The sequence below is a fragment of the Euprymna scolopes genome, chromosome 7 (genome assembly GCF_053919585.1).
Source record: "Euprymna scolopes isolate OS-2025 chromosome 7, ASM5391958v1, whole genome shotgun sequence".
NCBI classification, from domain to species: Eukaryota; Metazoa; Mollusca; class Cephalopoda; order Sepiida; family Sepiolidae; genus Euprymna; species Euprymna scolopes.
The window spans coordinates 1362291-1384099 of record NC_136488.1 but is presented as its reverse complement, the minus strand read 5'-3'; the positions used below and the strand labels follow the sequence as shown (position 1 = coordinate 1384099).

The following is a 21809-nucleotide window of genomic DNA, read 5'->3' as shown; positions in this document are numbered from 1 at the left end:
AAGAAAAAAAAAATTATTTATAGCGGTTGTAGCTAGACAAATTTTTGTTGTGAATGTTTTACAGGAAAGAACCAGAGATTGGAGCTCAATCGAGCACGTCAATAACGATACAGTAGAGAAAGACGAGCAGCATCTCTTAAGAAAAAAACAGTATGGAAGATAAAGAAGATATCTCCCACTCGATTTCGAAATTGGTTTTGTACTTTGTCACGACATCTACCCTTTTTTTTTTTTTTTTTTTTTTTTTTTTTTTTGCAAATTATTTGTACCGGCCATTATTTTATTATTTATGGAGGAAGCCGAGATTATTGAAAACAATGCTGGGACAATTAAAGATGGATAGGTGTTATTTCTATATTTTCTTTCTCTTAGACTGGTTGTCTTATCAAGGCTTGAGCCTAGTCTACCCTACTATTTGATGCATAGGTAAATGGGAGGAGAAAGGATGCATACCTTTCCCAAGAGTATTAGAAAAATTAGAGAAAATGCGCTTTTTGTGGCTCTTTATCCAATTGTTAAACCGCTGAGTATTTGAAGGTCTAAAAATTTTGTGTCTTTTGAGGATAAATCCCGTTGAATTTTACTGTTTCAATTGTTCTAGAATATCAAAGATTTCTTCACAATGAAAGTTTATTGGTGGTTTTTCTTTAGTATTAAAAAAAAATTCTTTTGCATTTTTCTTTGGAAAATTAGAAAATCGTTTTTTGTGCTTCCCTTGGGCAAATCTGGTGCCAAGGAAGAAAATTGTTTATCCGAAATTTGCAAATATTTTGATGTTTTTCACACTTGATGAGTTTGCTTTGAATTGCTAATCTTCAGACACTGACTCCATCAAATTTAAAAAGAAAAGTTAAAAAAAAAGGAAGACTTTAAAAAAAAGGCAATTTACACCAAACAAATCATTTTTTTTTTCATCTTTTTTTTCAGCCATATTGTATTAATAACTTTATAGACAGGTTGGAACACGAGAAACCCTTAAGGTCTTAGATTCTGTTGAATAAAAAGAACAAAGATTAAATACTGTACGCTGATGGCGCAATATATTTGTTTACATTTATAATTTTTTTCTTTTCTAAAATACAACATTGTTACAATTGTGTTTATGTGTTTCTTTCCTCATCTTTATATGACTGTATAATATCATTTCTGTTTTTAAAAACACACCTATAATTGCACTAAATAGTAATCGGTACGTTGCTAGTATATATCTAATAATTTGTGTTCTCAGGACGGCGTTCAGACATGCACAAGATATCTTGGTCAAGGGACCAACGACTATGTACTTAAATGAAGTATTATTAATTAACCTAAAAATAACAAAACCACCTGCTCCGTTTTATATGAATTTAAAATTTAAAAGCAAAATAAAAGCAATTTTTTAAAAATTACATTGTGTCAGTGAAGGCAGACATAATTGTACATATTAACTTACAGACATATATATATATTAGTGTCGTTTCTTTTTTTTCAGTCTGATGAGGTGGATCTCTAAATTGAGATTCCACTGAAACATGTATGCACATATGTAATCAATAATTTTGTATAATAAACATACTGTATACTTGCTCTGTCATCCATTGCGCATTCTTTAATAAACACATGAGGCAGTGAATCTACATCTAAGAAACCAAATTATACAACACTTACATATATATATATACGCTTGCTCCTTTATTTCAGTTTTTATTTGTTTTATTTGTTTTTATTAATTGTATTAATTTTTTTTATTTACAGTGCTGTATCAATCAACCAATTCTATCCAAGGAAATGCCACCTAACAGAAACTGAAAATTTGTGGATTCTCTTTGGAAATGTTCGTCTAGCCGTGTGACCATTTTTCCATTGCGGAATGTGTTCCTAGATTGAACAATTTACTTCAGTCTAGATCTTCCCTTTCCGTTGTCTTACCAGCGCACCATATTTATCCATCTTGGAACCATGTTCTGTTACCCACCGTCAAACGAAGAGTGGAATCTGAGATATTTACTGGAAATCTTACCAGGAATCTCTAGGATGGGATAAAAAACAAAGCCGTCATAAATCTAAGTAGATAATAGAAGCGTTCGGTTTAGCCAGTGTGACAGTTAAATAATTGTTTCTTTACAACAACAAACAACAAAATTGAAATACATTCTCACTAGGTACACATAACACATTTCAAATCTACAATAGCAATAAAGTACATATTTTATTACTACAAACTCTTTATAAAAAAGATCTCTAAACTTAATTTTTTATACTGGGTGCTATTTAAAAACAATATTTAAAAACCGGAATATTTTTATTTGATGATACTTTTAAATAAATATTTTTGGGGCAGGAAAACAATAAAAAAAAAAGTCTGAACTGAAAAATTCATATTTTTATTAAAATAATCCAAATCTTAATTTGTTTTCCAATTTTTTTTAACGGCTGCTCGTTTCATTAAAAGATCTCTTTTCCTTCAATTATTCCAAAATGATCTTGTCTGTTGTTGTTTGTGCCATCATGGCTGTTGTTGCCACAGGATTTCAAGTGGCTGGCATGTGTATCCCGATGTGGTGGCGTTATGACATCCACAGTTATCGATATTATTGCGGACTTTTTAAAATTCCATGGAAAACGGAAATTTGCCAAAAAGGAAGATGCGTCGTATCAGCAACTGATGGAGAAATGACAAATAAAAGTGGTAAGTCTTTACTTTTTTTTTCAAAATGTCTACAATTTTTTTTTTTTTTCAAAATGTCTACAATTTTTTTTTTTTTTTCAAAATGTCTACAATTTTTTTTTTTTTCAAAATGTCTACAATTTTTTTTTTTTTCAAAATGTCTACAATTTTTTTTTTCTTTCAAAATGTCTACAATTTTTTTTTTCTTTCAAAATGTCTACAATTTTTTTTTTCTTTCAAAATGTCTACAATTTTTTTTTTCTTTCAAAATGTCTACAATTTTTTTTTCTTTCAAAATGTCTACAATGTTTTTGTTTTTTTTCAAAATGTCTACAATTTTTTTTTCTTTCAAAATGTCTACAATGTTTTTTTTTTTTTTTTTCTTATCAATCAACCAGTTAATGATTTAAAATGAGATGAGCGTCATGTTTCGGAATATTTTTTTTCTTTGTAAATTTTACCATTTGGGGAATGGGAGACACTGAAACCATACCATACTCTCCAAAGAAAGAAAACATTAAAATTAATGCTATATTTATACTAATTCTGGGGTGGGTTTTTCCTTCTCCATATAAATCTAGGTGTGTTTTCGTATGTTTATATATCTGTAATGGAATGGGGACAAAAATGGATGGTCATATTCAATGCTGCTAAGACTAAACTTGTTTCCTTCAATAATTACAAGAAACCTTCTCTAGCACCAATAGCTATGGCCAAAAACATATTACCTGAAAGCACTTCGTTCAGACTCCTCGGCTTAACGGTCACAGGGAACATGAGTTGGAACAAATACATTGAGAGCATTGCCAGGGCCGCTGCAAGGAAGGTGAGTTCTCTCTACTGTGCTAGAAAGTAACTTACGTCTGAAAGTATCCTGTACATCTATAAAGCCACCATTCGCCCATCTATGGAGTATTGTTGTACATTTTGGCTGGTGCATCTGCTACTAGTCTCACTACTAGGATTCAAAAGAGTCGCCAACCTGATAAGTCCTGAACTGTCATCCAAGCTTTAACCACCGTCTCATCGACGAAATGTTGCATCTCTCTGCCTGTTTTACAAGTATTTTAATGGTAGATGCTCCAACAAACTATAAGTCCTTTATACCCTCGACGTAAATACCCCCAACAAACTCGACAAGCAGCAAAATCCCACCCCTTCACAGTAGAGATCCCTAGATGTAATAGGGCCTTCTACTCTAATACTTTCTTCCCCAGATTTGCTCGACTCTGGAAATCCCTTCCGGGTTCATGTTTTCCCAACTGCACTGACATGCAGAAGTTCAAGGCTAGATATCTTGCTGCTCAACTCTCTACATAGCATCCCTGCAACTACTGTCCCCGATAGTAGCCCCTACATCAAAGTGGCACTATGCTTTGTTTAGGGTGAAAATGGAATAAAAATATATATAAAATCATATGATTTTATATATATTTTAATATTCTACATAACGAACAGATCATAATAATTTTTTCAGAAGATATATTCTGTGCAACACGGTGAGTAACATGGACACATTATTTCATGAATGGTAACATTTAGGTGGTGCGTATTATATACCTAAACATGATAGATAATTATTCAGTATGGCATAATTGCGTTGAAATCAAAGTTAAACGACATTGAGCCTGGTCCGTACCAGATTGGTGACCCTTTGGGAATGCTAGGCACTGTATGTCATATTCCCAGGACATAGATGCGTCTGAGGATCACTTGTGAATATCATATTCTCTGTAAACTTTATCAACAACATCGCTGATGGATAGTAGCCTGTCTAGCCAGCTGTGAACTAATAGTAATACACACACACCAGGTTTTACCAATTGGATGATTTTTTTCGATCACTGTTCTCGTGTCCATTTTTATATTCCCAATGTTTTTGCTGATGAAATTTCAAACTGGCTCCCTTATGTTCACATGGTCCTGTAGCCTAATTGATCATCAGTCTTAAGTGACAGTTTTCTAGAGGTTGAAGGTTCAATCCTTACAACAGGTGGTAATAAATAAGATAACATTCTTCTATTCGGTTCTTGACGACAGAATTTTTCTATCTCTATTATTTTCATGATAGCATCAAGGAGAGTTTGGTGAGCTTTCATGTTCCTGTTGGCAGTTGGGAGTCCCTAGCATATGATCGCAAGCAGTGGAGAGCACTGATATACAGGGACACAGAACACTTTGAAGCACTTAAAATAGACCGAGCGAAGCTCAGGAGAACATGTAAGAAAGGCCAAACCTTGCTGCCCAATCATGGAGATCTTTTAATCTGTGAAAGGTGTAGCCCGGCTCTGTTGTTCCAAGCAGGTTTTGTTAATCACATGAAAGTGCGCGATAATATGGGTTGCGTTGCTGTTTGTTTCTGCCAAACCAATAACCGTTTTCAGTGTCGTGTCTGGTTGAAGGTGTGCAAGTCGCTGACAGCACTGAAAAGTCATCTTCGGGCACATGGACTTTCAGTAACTGAGGGAGTGGCACTCGTCTGACAAGACGTTACAATCATCATATTTATATATATATGTGTATGTGTGTGTGGATACTGATTGAGAGATCATCTATGTGCTTTTAATTTATTGCTCAAATCATTTCCAAGATGGTGGTCGATTTTTTTTGGAAATTGCGTCTAATTTCAGGTTTCAAAGATAATGAATGAATAAAAAAAAATGCTTACTCTAATCCGACTGGCAACCACCTATTGATTTAGACTTATGGGTTCCTGTAACTATTTTTTTAGAAATGTTTTCTATATAGTTTCATTATATTATTATTTAAAAAAAAAGCCGTTAATACAAAAGCTATAACACTGCTGGATCCCATATTTTACTAAAAAAATACTATACATGTATTTAAGAAAGTAGTCTCCCTTGGAACTTTTTTAATACAAGAACTTTTTGTTTCATTTTTTTGTTCAACTTGTTGGTAGAATAAAGTTTAGTATCAAGGATGGAGTACTGCTGCCACATCTGGATAGGAGCTGCTAAAAATCGCCTATCCTGCCTTGACAGAGTACAAAATAGACTTTGTGGCTTAGTGGCGGATGCCCTTTTCTCTTCCCTGCAACCTCTCTCCCACAGAAGAGACGTTGCAAGCCTATCTTTGTTTTATCGTTATTTCCATAGCAAGTCCTCGTCTGAGCTCGAATCTCTGGTCTCCCCCTCGCCAATCTTTCACGAAAAACACCCGTCTAGCTGAAACCACTGTCAATAATTTTCCCCACTCTTTATCTGTGCCTAAATCAAGACGTAGATTCCATGAACAAAGCTTATTTCTTAGAACTGCATGCCTGTGGAACTCTCTGCCGCTTGCCTGTTTCCCTCCCGACTTCAACTTGGATGTTTTCAAGTCCAACACAAACAAATTCCTGATGAACCGCCCCCTTAAGTAATGACACTTTATCAAATCTCCAATACTAACTATTACTACGATACAATCTCATTGATTACTGTACACACAATAACCCTTATCCCCGAGTGGCTTCTGGGCCTTGATAAATGGTGACCTCCAAGTAAAAAAAAAAAATCTATTTTGTCCTGGATAAGGACGCGATGCTTTCATTTTTTTTCTTTGCTCACGACATTGTCTCTTGACCATTTAATATTGTCGTTTTTTCACAATTGCTAATTGCTCTTTAAAAAATGACAAAAACAAAACTTCTTGCTTATCTGTTTAACTTCATTAATGAAATACATACGTCTACTCAGTTTTGGTTGATAATGAACCATCACCTGACTTGGCTCGAGGAAAACTGAAAAATGATCCCAATTTTTTCCTGTTGTCACTTATGAAATCCATCACATGCAGGTTTATCATGGTACTCATGATAAGCCCTGTGCCTTTTAACAAACAAAACTGATTTCATTTGGTTTTAATTTCAAGATGTCGTCTGTTGGTGATGGTTCTGAAGATTTCTTTTTTTTATCAAATTAGAAAAACATTTTTAAAATTTTTCTTTTTCACTTTTTTGACATTTTTTTTTATTTTCGATTTCAGAGTTAAAAAAAAAAAAAAAAAAATATCGAAGATATAAGATGTTAAAACTTAAAAAAAAATGTTGTCAATTTACTAAGCTTTTTGTTGTCAATTTACCAAGTGTTTTGTTGTCAATTTACCAAGTGTTTTGTTGTCAATTTACCAAGTGTTTTGTTGTCAATTTACTAAGTTACAATGCACCTGAAGAATGGATTTGTTCTCGTTTACTTCTTTCTGAAGTAAACGAGAACAGATCCATTCTTAAAGTGCGCTCATTCAATCTTTCACGAAAAGCACCCATCTAGCTGAATCTACTGTGAAAAATTTCCCCCACTCTATATCTGTGCCTAAATCAAAACGCGGATTCCATGAACAAAGCTTCTTTCTTAGAACTGCACGCCTGTGGAACTCTGTTCCGTCTGCGTGCTTTCCTCCGGACTACAACTTGGATGTCTTCAAGTCCAATGTTAACAAATTCCTAATGAACCACCCCCTTAAGTAAACACTTCATCAAATCTCCACACTAACGTAATGTACTTGCAATAACCCTTATCCCTGAGTGGCTTCCGGACCTTGATAAGTGATGATCATTGTGTAAAAAAAAAAAAAAAAAAAAAAAAAGAAAAGAAAATCTATGCATTTATAAGCGATTAAGATGTTATTTAAAACGTTAATATAACTGATCGATCGACAAAGCATCTTATGGAGATGTGTGAATTTTTCTAAATCCAAATTTAATTGCGTTGAAAATGCTATTTCAACCTTTTGATGGACTATTAAAAATGCTATTTCCAAATTGTGACAGACCATGGAAAACAGACTGCCAAAGTACTATTTCAAACTTCCATACCAACAAAGAAATGCTTATCCAAATTTCAAGATGGTTTTAGCAAATGTCTGACAATTTAATTTCATGACAAATTGTAACTAAGATTTTCAAACCAACCGTTAAATTGTGAAATTGTAGGTTTGTAGTTCTTTTAAGTAGGGACTTGCATATTAGCGTGGATATTCGTGCGTCGAAATAACGAAGACCATGTAGTCATTCTGGAGGGATGATGGATCACGCTAAATTATGAAGCAAGAGTTGTGCAATCCTTAGCTACTCTTTTTCTGAGTTTGCAATGCTTGATTTTAGTGACAAGGAGAATTTAAAACTGAAAACAATGCCGGGATACGTGAAGAGCACATAAAGCACTTTGTATTCCCAAATGTCCACTCATTTTGATACTGACTAGGCTCTACAGTGATTTCATGGAAACTGGTGTGTCAACGTGTTTTTGTTTTTTTTATAAAGGAGTCACCATTTATCAAGGCTGGAAGGCCTCTTGAGGATAAGGGTTAATGAATGTAAGGTGGTAGTGTAGTAACGTTTATGGTGTAAGTTGGATAGAATTTGATTAATTAAGGGGACGGTTCAACAAGAACTTGTTTACATTGGGCTTGAAGGCAATGATATTGTAGTCGACCGGGAAGCAGGCCAGCGGAAAAGTATTCCACAGGCGACAATTCTAGGAAAGAAGCTTTATTCATGGAATCTGCGTTTAGATTAGACACATGTAGAGAGTGAGGGAAATTATTGATAGTGGTTGTAGTTAGTTGAGTGTTTTTTTGTTTTAAATCCGACATGAGGTGGACCATAGATTATATCTATATATATATATATATATATATAGAGAGAGAGAGAGAGAGAGAAAGAGAGCAAGATAGGAAACAACCAATTCACACGTCCATCAACGTTTCGTCTTTATTATAAGACTTCTTCTAGATGAATGAATTGAAGAAAATAAAATACCAGTACAATATTTGAAAATATTTTTGTTGTAACGAAAAGTATGACTTTGTTCTATTTCAGAATGAAAAAAAAAACGTTGGGAATTCAAAAAAGAGTTATAGCGTTATGAAAGAGTGTGTGTGTATATATATATATATATATATATATATATATATATATATATATATATATATATATATATATATATATATATATAGTAATAAATGTAGATGCTGAAATGCATAACAACTAATAGGGATTAACTCACAGACGTGTTGATACGGCATAAACTGAACCAACATTTACTCCTACTTAATCTACCACAATCCAACGATATAAAACAAAATGCAAACTTGCTAGGATATTTGTCTCTGCTTGTCATTTGTTTGTCTTTCAAACGCAAAGAATGAAGGTTAAAGTTTATAGCAACAATATATAACCACAATAAATTCTAATTATGCTTTGTTTGTTGTACAATTTAAATCGTATTATTACACGCAATTGTTATAGATTTTCCCTTTTGTTGGCGCCAATCACTTTGAAGTAGATTATCAGAAGTCCCAGGAAACTTGTGACAATTCAAAATGCTGAGAAAATTATCAAATCTTTCGATTCTCATACAGAAAAACGTTGGGAAATCTTTCAACAATTTCTCACACATAATTGTCCAAGAAATCATGTGAAAAAACACGACTGATTTTTTTTTCAATTCGTCGGTTCCATGAAACATATTTTTTAAACCTGTCATCATTATAACTAGGTATCACAGTGCAAAAATGAGTAGTGATGAAACGATTTTAATATTTTTCCCGATTCTGATGCAATTACCGACTTCGATTCTTTTTAAATTTCTAAACATAGAGTCGTCTTTATGTATATGGTAGAAGGGATGATTACTGCAACACCCTATGTCATAAGTGAATACAATTTCATAAATGTAAGAATACACTTATGTGATCTATAGATTTTAGTTTTAGGATGGTTTAAAATGATTATTTATCGTTCATCATTATTACGAGCCATGGAAACTTGCGTTTTAATTAAAAACAAACAAAAGCAATACAAACATCGGAAAGGAGACACAACTTTTTTCGCCTGTCAGTTTTTGTTTTTATGAAAATAAAATTTATTTTGTAATATTATATATTAGTGCATTTATACAAACATTATTAGCTACATATATGCGTGCTTTTACTGCAACACATCTAGAGAAGCAACGTCTTTGAGACAGATTTTTTTATCTTTTATCTCCTTGAAAAATCGGTCCTGAAAACGTTGCTTCTGTAAATAAGTTACAGCAGAAATATGTATGCACATATGTAGCCAGTAATGCTCGTATAAATAAATAGACTATAATTGCGCTCAGCTTGTTATTAAGCACTATTTGCACTGGATTTGCGTCTAGAAAACAGCAACAACATAATTATAGTTTTTAATATCATACAGCTTCATTAAGAACAGACGCTCATCAGTGTATGTCCCAAAAACGGTTCAATTTATTTACTGAATATTTTTATAGGCGTTTATAGGCAATTGTTTCAGCCTGTATTGGTATTAAATTTTTTTTTTTTTTTTTCCGTACGGGCACCTCATCAGCACTAAGACTATACATTATACAGAACTCTATATAAAAATATTAATAGGGACCAAAACTATTGTATGATTGTATAGCAAATAAAGTTGACATTTGTTTGGACGTGAATGAATGAGTCTGTAACCAATGAAGCGGTTTTAATATAAAATTTAAAGGTGCTTATGCGACGTCGTGGAAGCGAGGGTTGAATGACTCGCACAAAAAAAATGTCAGTGAAAAAAACGACCCTCCCTGTACAAAAGTGCCCAGTTGAGGGTGAAGGAATTAAAGTTTTTGGTCGATTTTTTTATATTTGTCGTCCAAAGGGTCGAGCTTCAAAATGATACCGATCTTGTGAAAATCTGTCGCCTCTGACGAAAGTTTTTGCGAGACATACAAACATACATACATGTATTTAAACAGACAGGTGAAATTTATATCATAGAAGAAGATTGAGATGACAGTGTTAAATAAAGAACAAATATTTATTCCCTTAAATAAAATTAGGTTTGCGAGGAAATATTTCTATCAGATGATCCTGTAGAGAACCAATTCTAAACAGATCCCTAAATGCCAGAAAACTTTGATAGTTTCTTCCCTCGAACAGCTAGACTTTGGAATTTCCTTCCTGCTTCCCTGACTGGACTGATATGCAGAAGTTTAAATGTAACGTAAACAAACATCTTGTTAATCCTCTTTAGGTATGGTCCTAAATAGTAGATATACCTTGTTAGGGGTGAACATGAGTAAAAAAAAAAAACAACAAACGGTTGTTGAAGGCGACACAAGGTTTTTTCGGTTTTACTCTTTATTCTTTTTCATTCCAAACTAAGCATATTGCCACTTGGAACATAAGAGGGCACTATTTAGGATCATTTCTAACGGTGGGTTGTGGGAAGTTGAGCAGCAAAATGTCTGTTCACATTTTATTTAAATTTCTGCGGCTGAGGAAATTCGAAAGTCTAGCAGTCCAAGAAAGGAAACTATTAGAGTAGATGGCTTCTGAACATCTAGAGATCTCAAGAGTGAAGAGGTGGGATTTTGCTGCTTGTCGGCTTAGTCACGGATATGTATGTTGCTATCAGAACAAAACAGAAGAATTTGTAAAACGGGCACAGGATGCGACATTGTGGTTATAAGGCGGAGGTTTTAGCTTGGCTGATAGTTCAGGATCTGTTAAATTTGAGACTCCTTTTTGGATCCTAATGAAAATTTGGGAGAATTGTCAAGAAAGTATCGTTATGCAGGAATAAGGACAAGCATTATTAACAGCTTGGAACTATTCTTTGTGAAATTCAATTTTATTTAACGTTAATGCCAAAGCTAAGGTGATAGGGTGATCTCATCAGAACCTGTCACACGTCTTTTACTCAAAGATCTGATGTATGACCTCCCAACTTGAATTATAGAAACGCATCTTTGATTAAACGAGTCTACAAAACCGATTCTAGGCTGTGATAACTATTCCATAAACCTTTGTTTATTTCCTCTCCCACCTGTGACAACCACTGATGTAAGCAAATCCAATCTATCCAGAAGCCATAAAAGCACGAAGATGGAATTCCAAGGGAGGCCATCAAAAGATTATCGATTGCAAACTTTTAAGGGTTTCCAATCAGCATCCGGCCGATCTCGATGCTGATCATGGCTTTTCTGTTTGGTTTCTTTTCATTGACAACCGTATTCATCTCTAGACAAAATGGATGCCTTGTCACACATTATCAAAATGATAATGCTGCGACCTTGGTTTCATAACATTCATCAAGCGTTGTGATATGACGTTGCTTTGTTTTGCTGACTCTTCTTGACGATTTAGATTTATGAAAATGGCTGCTTAAATTTTGATCTCATCATGGCCTCCAAGTGTGTCGACATTTCATAAAACATCCATTGAATATAAATGGATGTTCTTGTGAGCTTTTCAACTGAGATTAAAGTGTAGTATCTGCTCAGATGCTACATTTCATCTATTTTGATCTCGGTCAATGAGAAAGTTCATTCTAGACTGAGGCAATTTTAATTTTTGTCTCAATCCAGTGTCTTTTGGAGGGGAACTGGATTGTCCCCATATTAAACAATCTTATCTACCTCTGCTCTTATGGGGAGGTAAGTAAATGGCAATTCTCTTTATATTATGAAAGGCTTGAAAATAGAAATTGGAAAATCTGCAACAATACAATCTGTAGTAAATAATGGGCAATCAGCAATTCCTCCACTCTCCAAAAATCATGTGTTTGCTTGCACGACAACTGAGAAAGCTAACATGCTTGCCAATCGAATTATCTCAAACACTACATTGGACACAGCAAACCACTCCCTCCCTGATTTTCCTTTGCAAGACAGAAACCACATGAGAAGGGGTGATTTTCATTTCATCTAAAGTGCATGATATCATAAAAAAATCTTGACACTTCAAAAGCATGCAGACCTAATCTCATCCCGGCTGTAATATTAAAAATAATGCTCCACTGAAGTTGCTCCGGTTCTCTCCAAACTCTTCAACACATGCCTTACGGAATCTTGCTTTCCTGACTGCTGGAAAACTGCTTCTGTGGCACCAGTTTACAAGAATTCTAGCGAAAGAACTGACCCATTAAATTATCACCTCATTAACCTCCTCCCTCTTTTCACCAAAATATTTGAGTCCATAATTAATCAAGCTCTAGTCCACCACCTTACAGCTGCTAAACTTCTGTCCAACTAACAATGTGGATTTAGGCAAGCCCGTTCTACTGTAGATATCTTAACTGTAATTTCTGAACGTATTTACCATGCACTGGATAAAGCAGGGGAAGGTAGGGCACTAGCTCTAGATATATCTAAGGCTTTTGACAGGGTATGGCACGAGGGTCTTCTCAGGCAAATCAGATCATACAGTATCACTGAATGATTACTTAACATAATTAAATCCTTTTTAAGTCAGAAGAAATCAGGTTGTCCTTGATAGCTGTGCGTCTAAACAATATGATATAATTGCAGGTGTACCTCAAAGATCTACTCTCAGACTTTTATTCTTCCTGATATTCATAAATGACCTCCCTAATAAAATTGTCTCTGAGATGGGTATACTTGCGGATGACACCATGCTCTATAATAAGCATGAGGGGAAAACAAATGAACACATATCTAAGGCAATGGTGAAACCCCTAGAGGAAGATCATCAGTCCTTAAGAAATGGCAACAAAAATGGATGGTAACATTTAATGCTGCCAAGACTAAGCTTCTTTCCTTTAATAATTACAAGAAACCTTCTCAATCAATAATAGCTCTGGCTAATGATACATTACCTGAAAGTACTTCGTTCAAACTCCTCAGTTTAACGTTTACAGGAAACATGAGCTAGAACAGTTACATCAAGGACATTGCCACAGCTTATGCGAGGAAGGTGGGCTCTCTCTACTTTGCTAGAAAGTTACCTGAAAGTATCCTGCACATCTGCAAGGCCATCATTCATCCATGTATTGTCATATTTTGGCTGGTACACCTGCTACTAATCTGTCATTCCTGGACAGGGACCAGAAGAGAGTCTCCAACCTAATAGGTCCTGCACTGTCAGCTATGCTTCAACCTCTCTCCCACTGATGAAATGTTGCATTCCTTTGCCTGTTTTACAAGTATTTTAATGGTATATGTTCTGACGAACTACAAGCCCTTGTGTAAATATCCCTGACAAACCCGGTAAGCAGCAAAATCTCACCCTTACACAGTAGAAATCCCCAGATGCCAGAAAGCCTTCTACACCAATAGTTTCTTCTCTAGAACTGCTACACTTTGGAATTCCCTTCCAGATTCCTGCTTCCCCGACTGTACAGACATGCATAAGTGTAATGTGAACAGACATTTTGCTGCTCAACTCCCTTCATAGTATCCCTGCAACTTATGTCTCAGTAGCCTCCTATATCGAAGTGGCACTGTGCTTTGTTTGTGGTGAAAATGCAACAAAAATTTTTTTTTTATATATGCATACATATCACACACACACGCAAACACACACTGGATGTATGTACCTGACGTTTCACTGTAAGTAAAAATCTACTGACGTGTAATCAAGTAATCAAACGGAGCTACAAAAAATTTTGGATTCAAATAATGACTATAGAAATATAATCTGAAACTAGCATTACCAAGAGTATGAGTTTTAATTTTGACCACACGGTTACTTCTCTATCATTCTGGGTGTTTGTGTACATATGTATATATACTGGTTGTTTATACCTGGCGTTGCCAGCTGGAAACGATACATATCATATATGACGTCATCTGCTATCATATGATATATGACGTATATTATGAACAAACGAACACAGAAATACGACTTTATTAAAATACTAGACGATGTACTTGGCGTTGCCCGGTATTAAACGTAACATTAAATTACTTTAAAAAATTCAAGTAAAACAAAAACGAATGAAACTGAGACGTGCTTGCAAGTATTATGTTTTTTCTAAACAGTTCACTTCTTATAAATGAAAAAAAATACTCGAGTTGAGATCGAAACCCAAACCTAAAGATAGTAAGTCAAGTATGATAACCTTTAGACCAGCTTGTGACGATCTTTAAAAAGTGTTTTCAAACCTTGTGAAAAATTCGATGACCCCCCCCCAAGTACTAATTGTTTAATTTTTAACCTGTAGCAGCCCTCTCTTCCAGATGGAAACCGATTAAAATTTTTCCACATGTCTGAATACTCTATATACCAAATTTCAAATCTGTAGATCAAAAGCTCGTTGAGTATATAAGGTTGAGCAGTCGTCACACACATTCTTACTTATATATGCGGCCTGAAAATAACGAGTTGAATGAAAAAATCTCAAAACATCTTCACATACGGCTCACCCTAAACAGAAGGTCACCTCCTCATATCTCTACTTATATATAAAATGAGCTTTATATGTGTGTGAGAGAGTTCCCTATGAACTCGTTTTTAAAAACTTACACAATTTACTTTGTGTCTGGGAATGTTCTTAGATATCTGTTCTATCAGAACACCAATACATATTGAAAATTGATAATCGGAAATGTTGATTAAAAATGGAAGTCTGATGTTGACCAAAGTTCACACCGATGTACCGTTTTTTCACCACACAAGCAGAAGGGCCCAGTGTATAAAATTAGCAGTATATTCTTTAATAAGACAAGGGCGTATTTGAAATGAATGTTTCTATTTAAAGCACAATTGAATCATGATACTTGACTTTTGCATTTTAAAATTTAATTTAAGCCATTATATAAAAATAATTTTATAAAATAAACTGTAGGTTCTCTACAGTGCAATGTAGACTTTAATGTATTGTGAACTGTCACTGCAAGGAAACACGTGAAACTTCTTTCCGGTGCACCAAAAGCAAACAATCGATTTGATTGCAAAATGATCGGTTACACTGATTTTGCTAATGTATTGGAAGTGTTGAACATTCATTGATCCTCATTCAGTTCCGGGCAACGACGGGTCTCCCTGCTAGTCTATAAAAGTGAGAATGTGTGGGGCAGGGCACTTCTCAACGAATTTTTGATCTACAGACTTGAAATTTTGTATGTAGGGCATTCAGACATGTGGAAAACTTTCATCCATTTTCATCTGGAAAAAAGGACAGCTAAGGGGTCAAAAGTGAAAAATTGGTATGTGGTGATCAGATTTTTCTGTTTCTCGACTGTTTCACGAATGTGCATGCGTGGTCTTGAAACATGACAGTTTTATGTTAAGAATAAGTAGGTTGGGAAACACTTTGTAACGATCGTATTAAGCTGGCCTAATGGTTATCGTACTTGACTCACTGTCTTTAGGTTTTGGTTTTAGTTCGAGTATTTTTTTTTACTTCGAAGAAGTGAACATTTTAGAACAAAACATAATACTCGCCTGCACACGTCCCAGTTTTTGTATGGATTAAAATATAATATTTATGCATGTTTACGACCGGGCAACGCCGGGTAACCTGCTAGTAAACTATAAAACTGTGATTGTGGATTATCTGACTAGCTATGTGTGATAATTGCAATGTACATAGCAATGTCCAATTGTACCAACTCGTTCGACTAGAAAAATAAGTTGTGTGATGCTTTGTAAAAAGAATCTGATTGTTTTGTGTTTAATGGAATAAGCTGGTCGCGAAAGACATCAAGAAGATCTTCTTAAACAAACAAATGCACTGTGAAACGCACTCCAGGGCATTATGGGTATTCCACCATTTTTTTTTTTTTTTTTAGTTCCCTTTTATTTTGCTGCCTCCCTTTGTTGCTCTTAAAATAGGGATGGGAATACCATGTGGTTAAGTACTTTCCTCTTGATGATGAGGAGTTTCCCATTTGTTCAGCCTCCATTGCTGGGTGGCCAAAGATGGCAATAGATAAAGTGGGGGAGGAAAGAATTCCAAGAGAGACGACTCTCGTGATTAAATACAGGCTGTCATTGTTACTACTAACCTTTGATTCACAGTTCATTATATGTAATATATATATATATATATATATATATATATATATATATATATATATATATATATATATATATATATATATATATGAAATGTATATGTTTATGGGGAAAATATAGCTATTCAATTATATTTCATCTTTTATTTATACGAATCCTTTAATCTATGAAGCTCGATGTAAGTACAAAGCATGTACAAATAAATGACAAAAAATCTATGTTTAAAATTCTAAGATGTTTATCTTACTGTTTGTTTCTTCTAGCATGTTAAACTGTTCAAATGACCAAACGAAGTACTCCAGAGGGTTCAGGTCGGGGGAGGAAAGGAGGCCAGAGGGAGAAGGGTACAAATCAGTTTATTTGTTATTTTTGGTGGAGTGTGTGTGTGTGTGTGTGTGTATATATATATATATATATATATATATAAGAAGTATTAACTAATATGTAATCAACAAGCGTTTATGCAATGTTTACGATTTCTCTCGTTCGAACACCCTGGAATATCTAATGTTTGTGCTCCAAGTGAACGTTTATTAGTTATTAATTCCCTTCATTCTTGTACCAATTATTTGGTGGCCTGGAGCTGGGGCTTAAATAGTTAAAAGTGGTTTCCTGGCGGAGTCTAGATCTTCTGACCTGAAGGAATTATCATTCTTCACTGATAATTGCATAAGCATAGTGTCTGTAGGTATAAAAAATTATTTAAATATATATACACCACACACACACACACACACACACACACACACACATTGTATATATTGAATTATAATAAGAAAAAAGATGAACAGAGAAGTGAAGGAGGAAACGGTTTCATCTAAACAATTGTGAAACAGATTCTTCAATTTGTTCCATCGATGAAATGTTGCATCCCTCTGCCTGTTCTACAAGTATTTTAATGGTGAATGCTCCGAGAAACTACAAGCACTTGTACCTCCTCGACGGTGTAAATACCTGACAAGCAGCAAAAACCCTCCCCTACGCAGTAGAGATCCCTAGATGTAAGAAAGCTTTCTACTCCAATAATTTCTTCCATAGACTTTGGTATTCCCTTCCGGGTTCCTGTTTCCCTGACTGTAGTTCGTCATGTAATGTTACCTTTTATCTTGTAACATCCACGTTTTAAAAACAGTAAAATTAGACGAGGAAACTGATTCACTATTTATGAAAGCCAAAAGCAACTCGAGGATAAGATTTAACGAGCTGATGGATAGGATTCTCTCAATGTTACCCGTTTCCCCGACTGTACAGAATGGAACGACAAAATTGTCGCCCTAAAGAAAACAACACTGCAGCTTCATTTTAAAACTTATTGAAAAAAATCAATTTTGTTAACTTGATTTTGTAGTAGAGCTGACGTCTATTCAATGTAGCCGCCTTCAGCCTAATTGTCTCAATATCGGCCCGGAGCTGGGAGCATGCCTTTTTCACCAGTACGGGTGGGGGCTTGGTGAATACTCTGTGGACGGCAGCAATCAGGCTGGCTTTGGTGTTGTGGGAGGTCATGTTGGTGATGTTCTCAACATATGATCAAACGAAATAGTCCAGAGGATTCATGTATGCACATAAATCTAAAATAGTTAAATTATTAAAAATAAAAACAAATAAAATAAAATTTATTAAAGTAAAAAAATTAGCAAACATTTTTCAAATATTTTGAATCCATTTGTAATAATAAAAGAAATTTTTCTTTTTTTCAAAATAAATGATGCGTATGATGATTTGATGAAAAGGCAACGTTAAGAATGTCGGAACATTTTTTTTACTAGTTTTTACGCACTTTGATTAAATATAACGAGTTTTTTTTTTTTTAAGATTAAAAAAACTTCTAATATCGATAAGGATATTAGAACAAAGTGCTAATTTGGAATCTGTAGTTAGTTTGGCTTTTATATCGACCATTTAACTGTGATGCTGCGACACACACACAAATAATTTTGCTCTTATATATATATATATATATATATATATATATATATATATATATGTATGTATATTATTTATATAGGACTTTGATTAAAATCCAAGATGGCGTAATGGTAAAATATAAAGGTAACTGCGGCTTCTCTTCCAATTTTCGGATTCTTACCATGTCGTATTGCATTTTAATTCGTTTTGGTGGAATGATTGTTGCTATTTCTTTAGATGAGTTAAGGGCATAATAGATTTACTGATTGATATAATGATTAAGTGATTGCTTTTGTGCTACGAAACAGACACTGTCAAGAACTGTACAAATCAATTGATGTAAAGGAATAAAATACAAAATAGTCAACATCATGTACTTTGGAATATAAATTTTTTGTCATTTATTCTATATTTTGCTCTGTATTCACATTGAGCTTCTTATATAAGGATTGATATATAATAAGAAAAATATATGTCTACAGAAATATATATATATATATATAATGTGTGTGTGATGGGACGATTTCAATATTTTTCCTGATTCGATACAATTTCCGATTCTTTTAAAATACTTAAATATTAAGCTATTTTTTTCTTCTTTTTTTTGTGGGAAGGGGAGTTGGATTACCGTAAATACCTGTGTAATATATGCACGTTTTTTTTGGAAACGTAAAAATACACCTGTAGGTAAGGGGGAATTATAGATATTAGTTTTACTTATAGTTCAAAGTACATAAATAATTATTAGTTCAGCATTAGTACCGGTTAGGGAAAATTAAGTCTTAAACATAGGCAAAAAAGACAATTGAAAGAATCGTTTTTAGCATTGGAAAATTGGCAGTTTTTCATGATTCCGATACCGATACACCAAAAAATTCAGATTCTGATTAATCGTCCCAATACTAATGTGTGTGTGTATGTATACATATATATACATATATATATATATATATATATATATAATCCACATACAGTACTGTTTCACAGCTCATCAGTGTAGCTAGACGAGCAACTACCTTAAGCCAGGATCGAAATTAGGCCGCCCAAACAAGTAGGAGCTCCAAACTGTTGCACTATTCAGCTGCTGCTAAGCGGGAATTTGTTTTTTGGTTTACAAACAGGCGGTTTGAGCACTGTAAAAGTGGTGGCGGATGTCTATTTGAATAGACATTCCGACGGGTTATTTGCGGGTGTCGATTCTGTGGTCGAGTGGGAGAACTGCCAACTGTCAACACGACGGTTCTAGGTTCAATCCTTGGCTTGGAGAGATGCTAGTCTAGCAGCACTGATGAGTTGTGATACAACGGAACAGGACTGTATGTCGATGACTAATATATATATATATATAATGTGTGTGTGAAGAGAGATAGAGATATCACAGGTTGTTAAGTTTTCTTAAGACCAAAGTAATGATAATGTCTTCGTGGATGTTCCAATTTCTAACTGAAAGTCTCTTGTAAACTATCTAAATAAGTTAATTGGGTAAATCTCCCACCTAATTGTGTGTTGGTTTCTATCTGTGAGGAGGAAAGAACTCTTCAGAATTAAAGGAAGGATAAGTATTCATGCACTATGGCTGGCTCCAGCAGAGTTGGCAAACATACAAGTTCACTGGTTTTATGACCTCTTCATGATCTCTTTAGAATCTGTGTGTCTCTATTGCTTCGTATTGCATCCAAACTGACGAAGGAGGAGCCAACAATGTTTGTCTCTCCCCCTCTCCATTCACCAGTCTTTATGTCTGCAATGAAGATACTTCTATTTTTAAGTTCAAGATAATCATGAAAGTTATTAGCTTTTACATATTTCTGTCGTTGGGGAGTTGTTGACACCAAGTCACTTTACCAGCCATCTCTAAATGCATCTTATCATAATGAAGATTTCGTGTCTGTTTTCATAACTTTGGGACAAGATCAAGGTGTGGTGTCTGTTCTTCAGATGCTGCACTTCTATTCTTGTTCTCTTTCGATGGAGGAGAGATCCTTCATGACTGAGACAATTTTTATTTTTGTACCTTTTCTCCACGTTAAAAAACGACCCTGGTGTCTAACTCTGTCCCGTGGGGAGGCATAGTAAATAGGTACATTTCACAAAGATCTTGCCACATCTGTCTGGTGCATTCATACTAATCTCTCTTTCTTAGACAGGGTTCCAAAAAAGTTTCCAATCTTTTTTTTTTTTTTTTTATTACAAGGTGGTAACCACTTATCAAGGCCCGGAAGCCACTCAGGGATAAGGGTTATTGAATACGTTAGTGTGGAGATTTAATAAAGTGTCTACTTAAGGGGCCGGGTCATCAGAAATTTGTTTACGTTGGACTTGAAGACATCCAGGCTGTAGTCAGGTGCAAAGCAGGCAAACGGAACAGTTCTTTCTTTCTAAGAAAGCAGCTTTGTTCATAGAATCTACGTTTTGATTTAAGCACAGATAAAGAGTGGGGAAAATTTTTGACAGTGGTTTCAGCTAGACAGGTGTTTTTCATAAAAGATTGGCGAGGGGGGACCAGAGATTGGAGCTCAGACAAGCACCTGCCATGAAAATAACGATAAAACAAAGATAGGCTTGCAACATCTCTTCTGTGGGAGAGAGGTTGCAGGGAAGAGAAAAGGGCATCTCCCACTAAGCCACAAAGTCTATTTTGTATTCTGTCAAGACAGGATAGGCTGTTTTTTGCAGCTCCTGCCCAGATATGGCAGCAGTACTCAATACTTGGATGTACTTGGCTTTTATACAGATAGAGAATTGCATTAGTAGTGAGATATCTTCTGGAGCGGTAGAATGATCCCACCATTTTTCCAACAACCTTGGCAATAGACTTGATGTATGTGTTCCATTTCAGATCAGGAGTAAAGGTCAAACCCAGAAGCTTGTCAAAACATAGGGCTTCTTCTAAAGGAGAGCCATCCATTTCAATTGATGCCAGATGGGGATCAGAGCGTTGATGATGTAAAGATAGGAGTTTGGTTTTGGATGCATTAAAGGTAACCAGCCACGACTTCCCCCACTGAACCACGCGCTCGAGATCAAAGGAGAGAGAATCAGAGAGAACTTTGTCATCTACAGCCTGTGATGTGTTGCCGTAGATGGTCGTGTCATCAGCATAGATGTCAACACATGATTTAAGTATGTGTTTAGGGAGATCATTGATGTAGATCAGGAAGAGAGTTTGGCCCAGGATTGACCCCTGAGGGACTCCAGCATTAATACTGCAGGCCTTTGATTTTTGTCCATCATCCACTACACTTATGAGCCTATTAGAGAGAAATGATTTAATGATTGAGAAAACATTTCCAGTTATACCGTAGCTGGAAATCTTGTGAAGTAGGCTTTTATGCCATAGCTTGTCGAAGGCCTTTGATATGTCGAGCAATTGCCCTAGAAAGGAAGCCTTTGTCAAGAGATTCACTAATCCTGTGGGATATAACCGTTAGCACATCTGTTGTAGATTTTGCAGAGCGGAAACCATATTGCATGTCCCTAAGAAGGTTATTTCCGCTGAGGTGGTTGACTA

At 35.0% G+C, this 21809-nt stretch overlaps 1 protein-coding gene across 3 annotated transcripts in view; it reads left to right on the top strand.

Moving 5' to 3' along the window:
• The window catches only part of LOC145279588 (uncharacterized), a 495739-nt gene that overhangs the window by 66606 nt on the left and 407324 nt on the right, over nt 1–21809 (top strand). For all 3 annotated transcript variants that reach the window (XM_080130751.1, XM_080130752.1, XM_080130754.1), the window contains exon 2: nt 1735–2668. In XM_080130751.1, the coding sequence (XP_079986877.1) occupies nt 2458–2668 (211 nt within the window). In that variant the 5' untranslated portion in view covers nt 1735–2457. The remainder of the gene's footprint in view (nt 1–1734; nt 2669–21809) is intronic.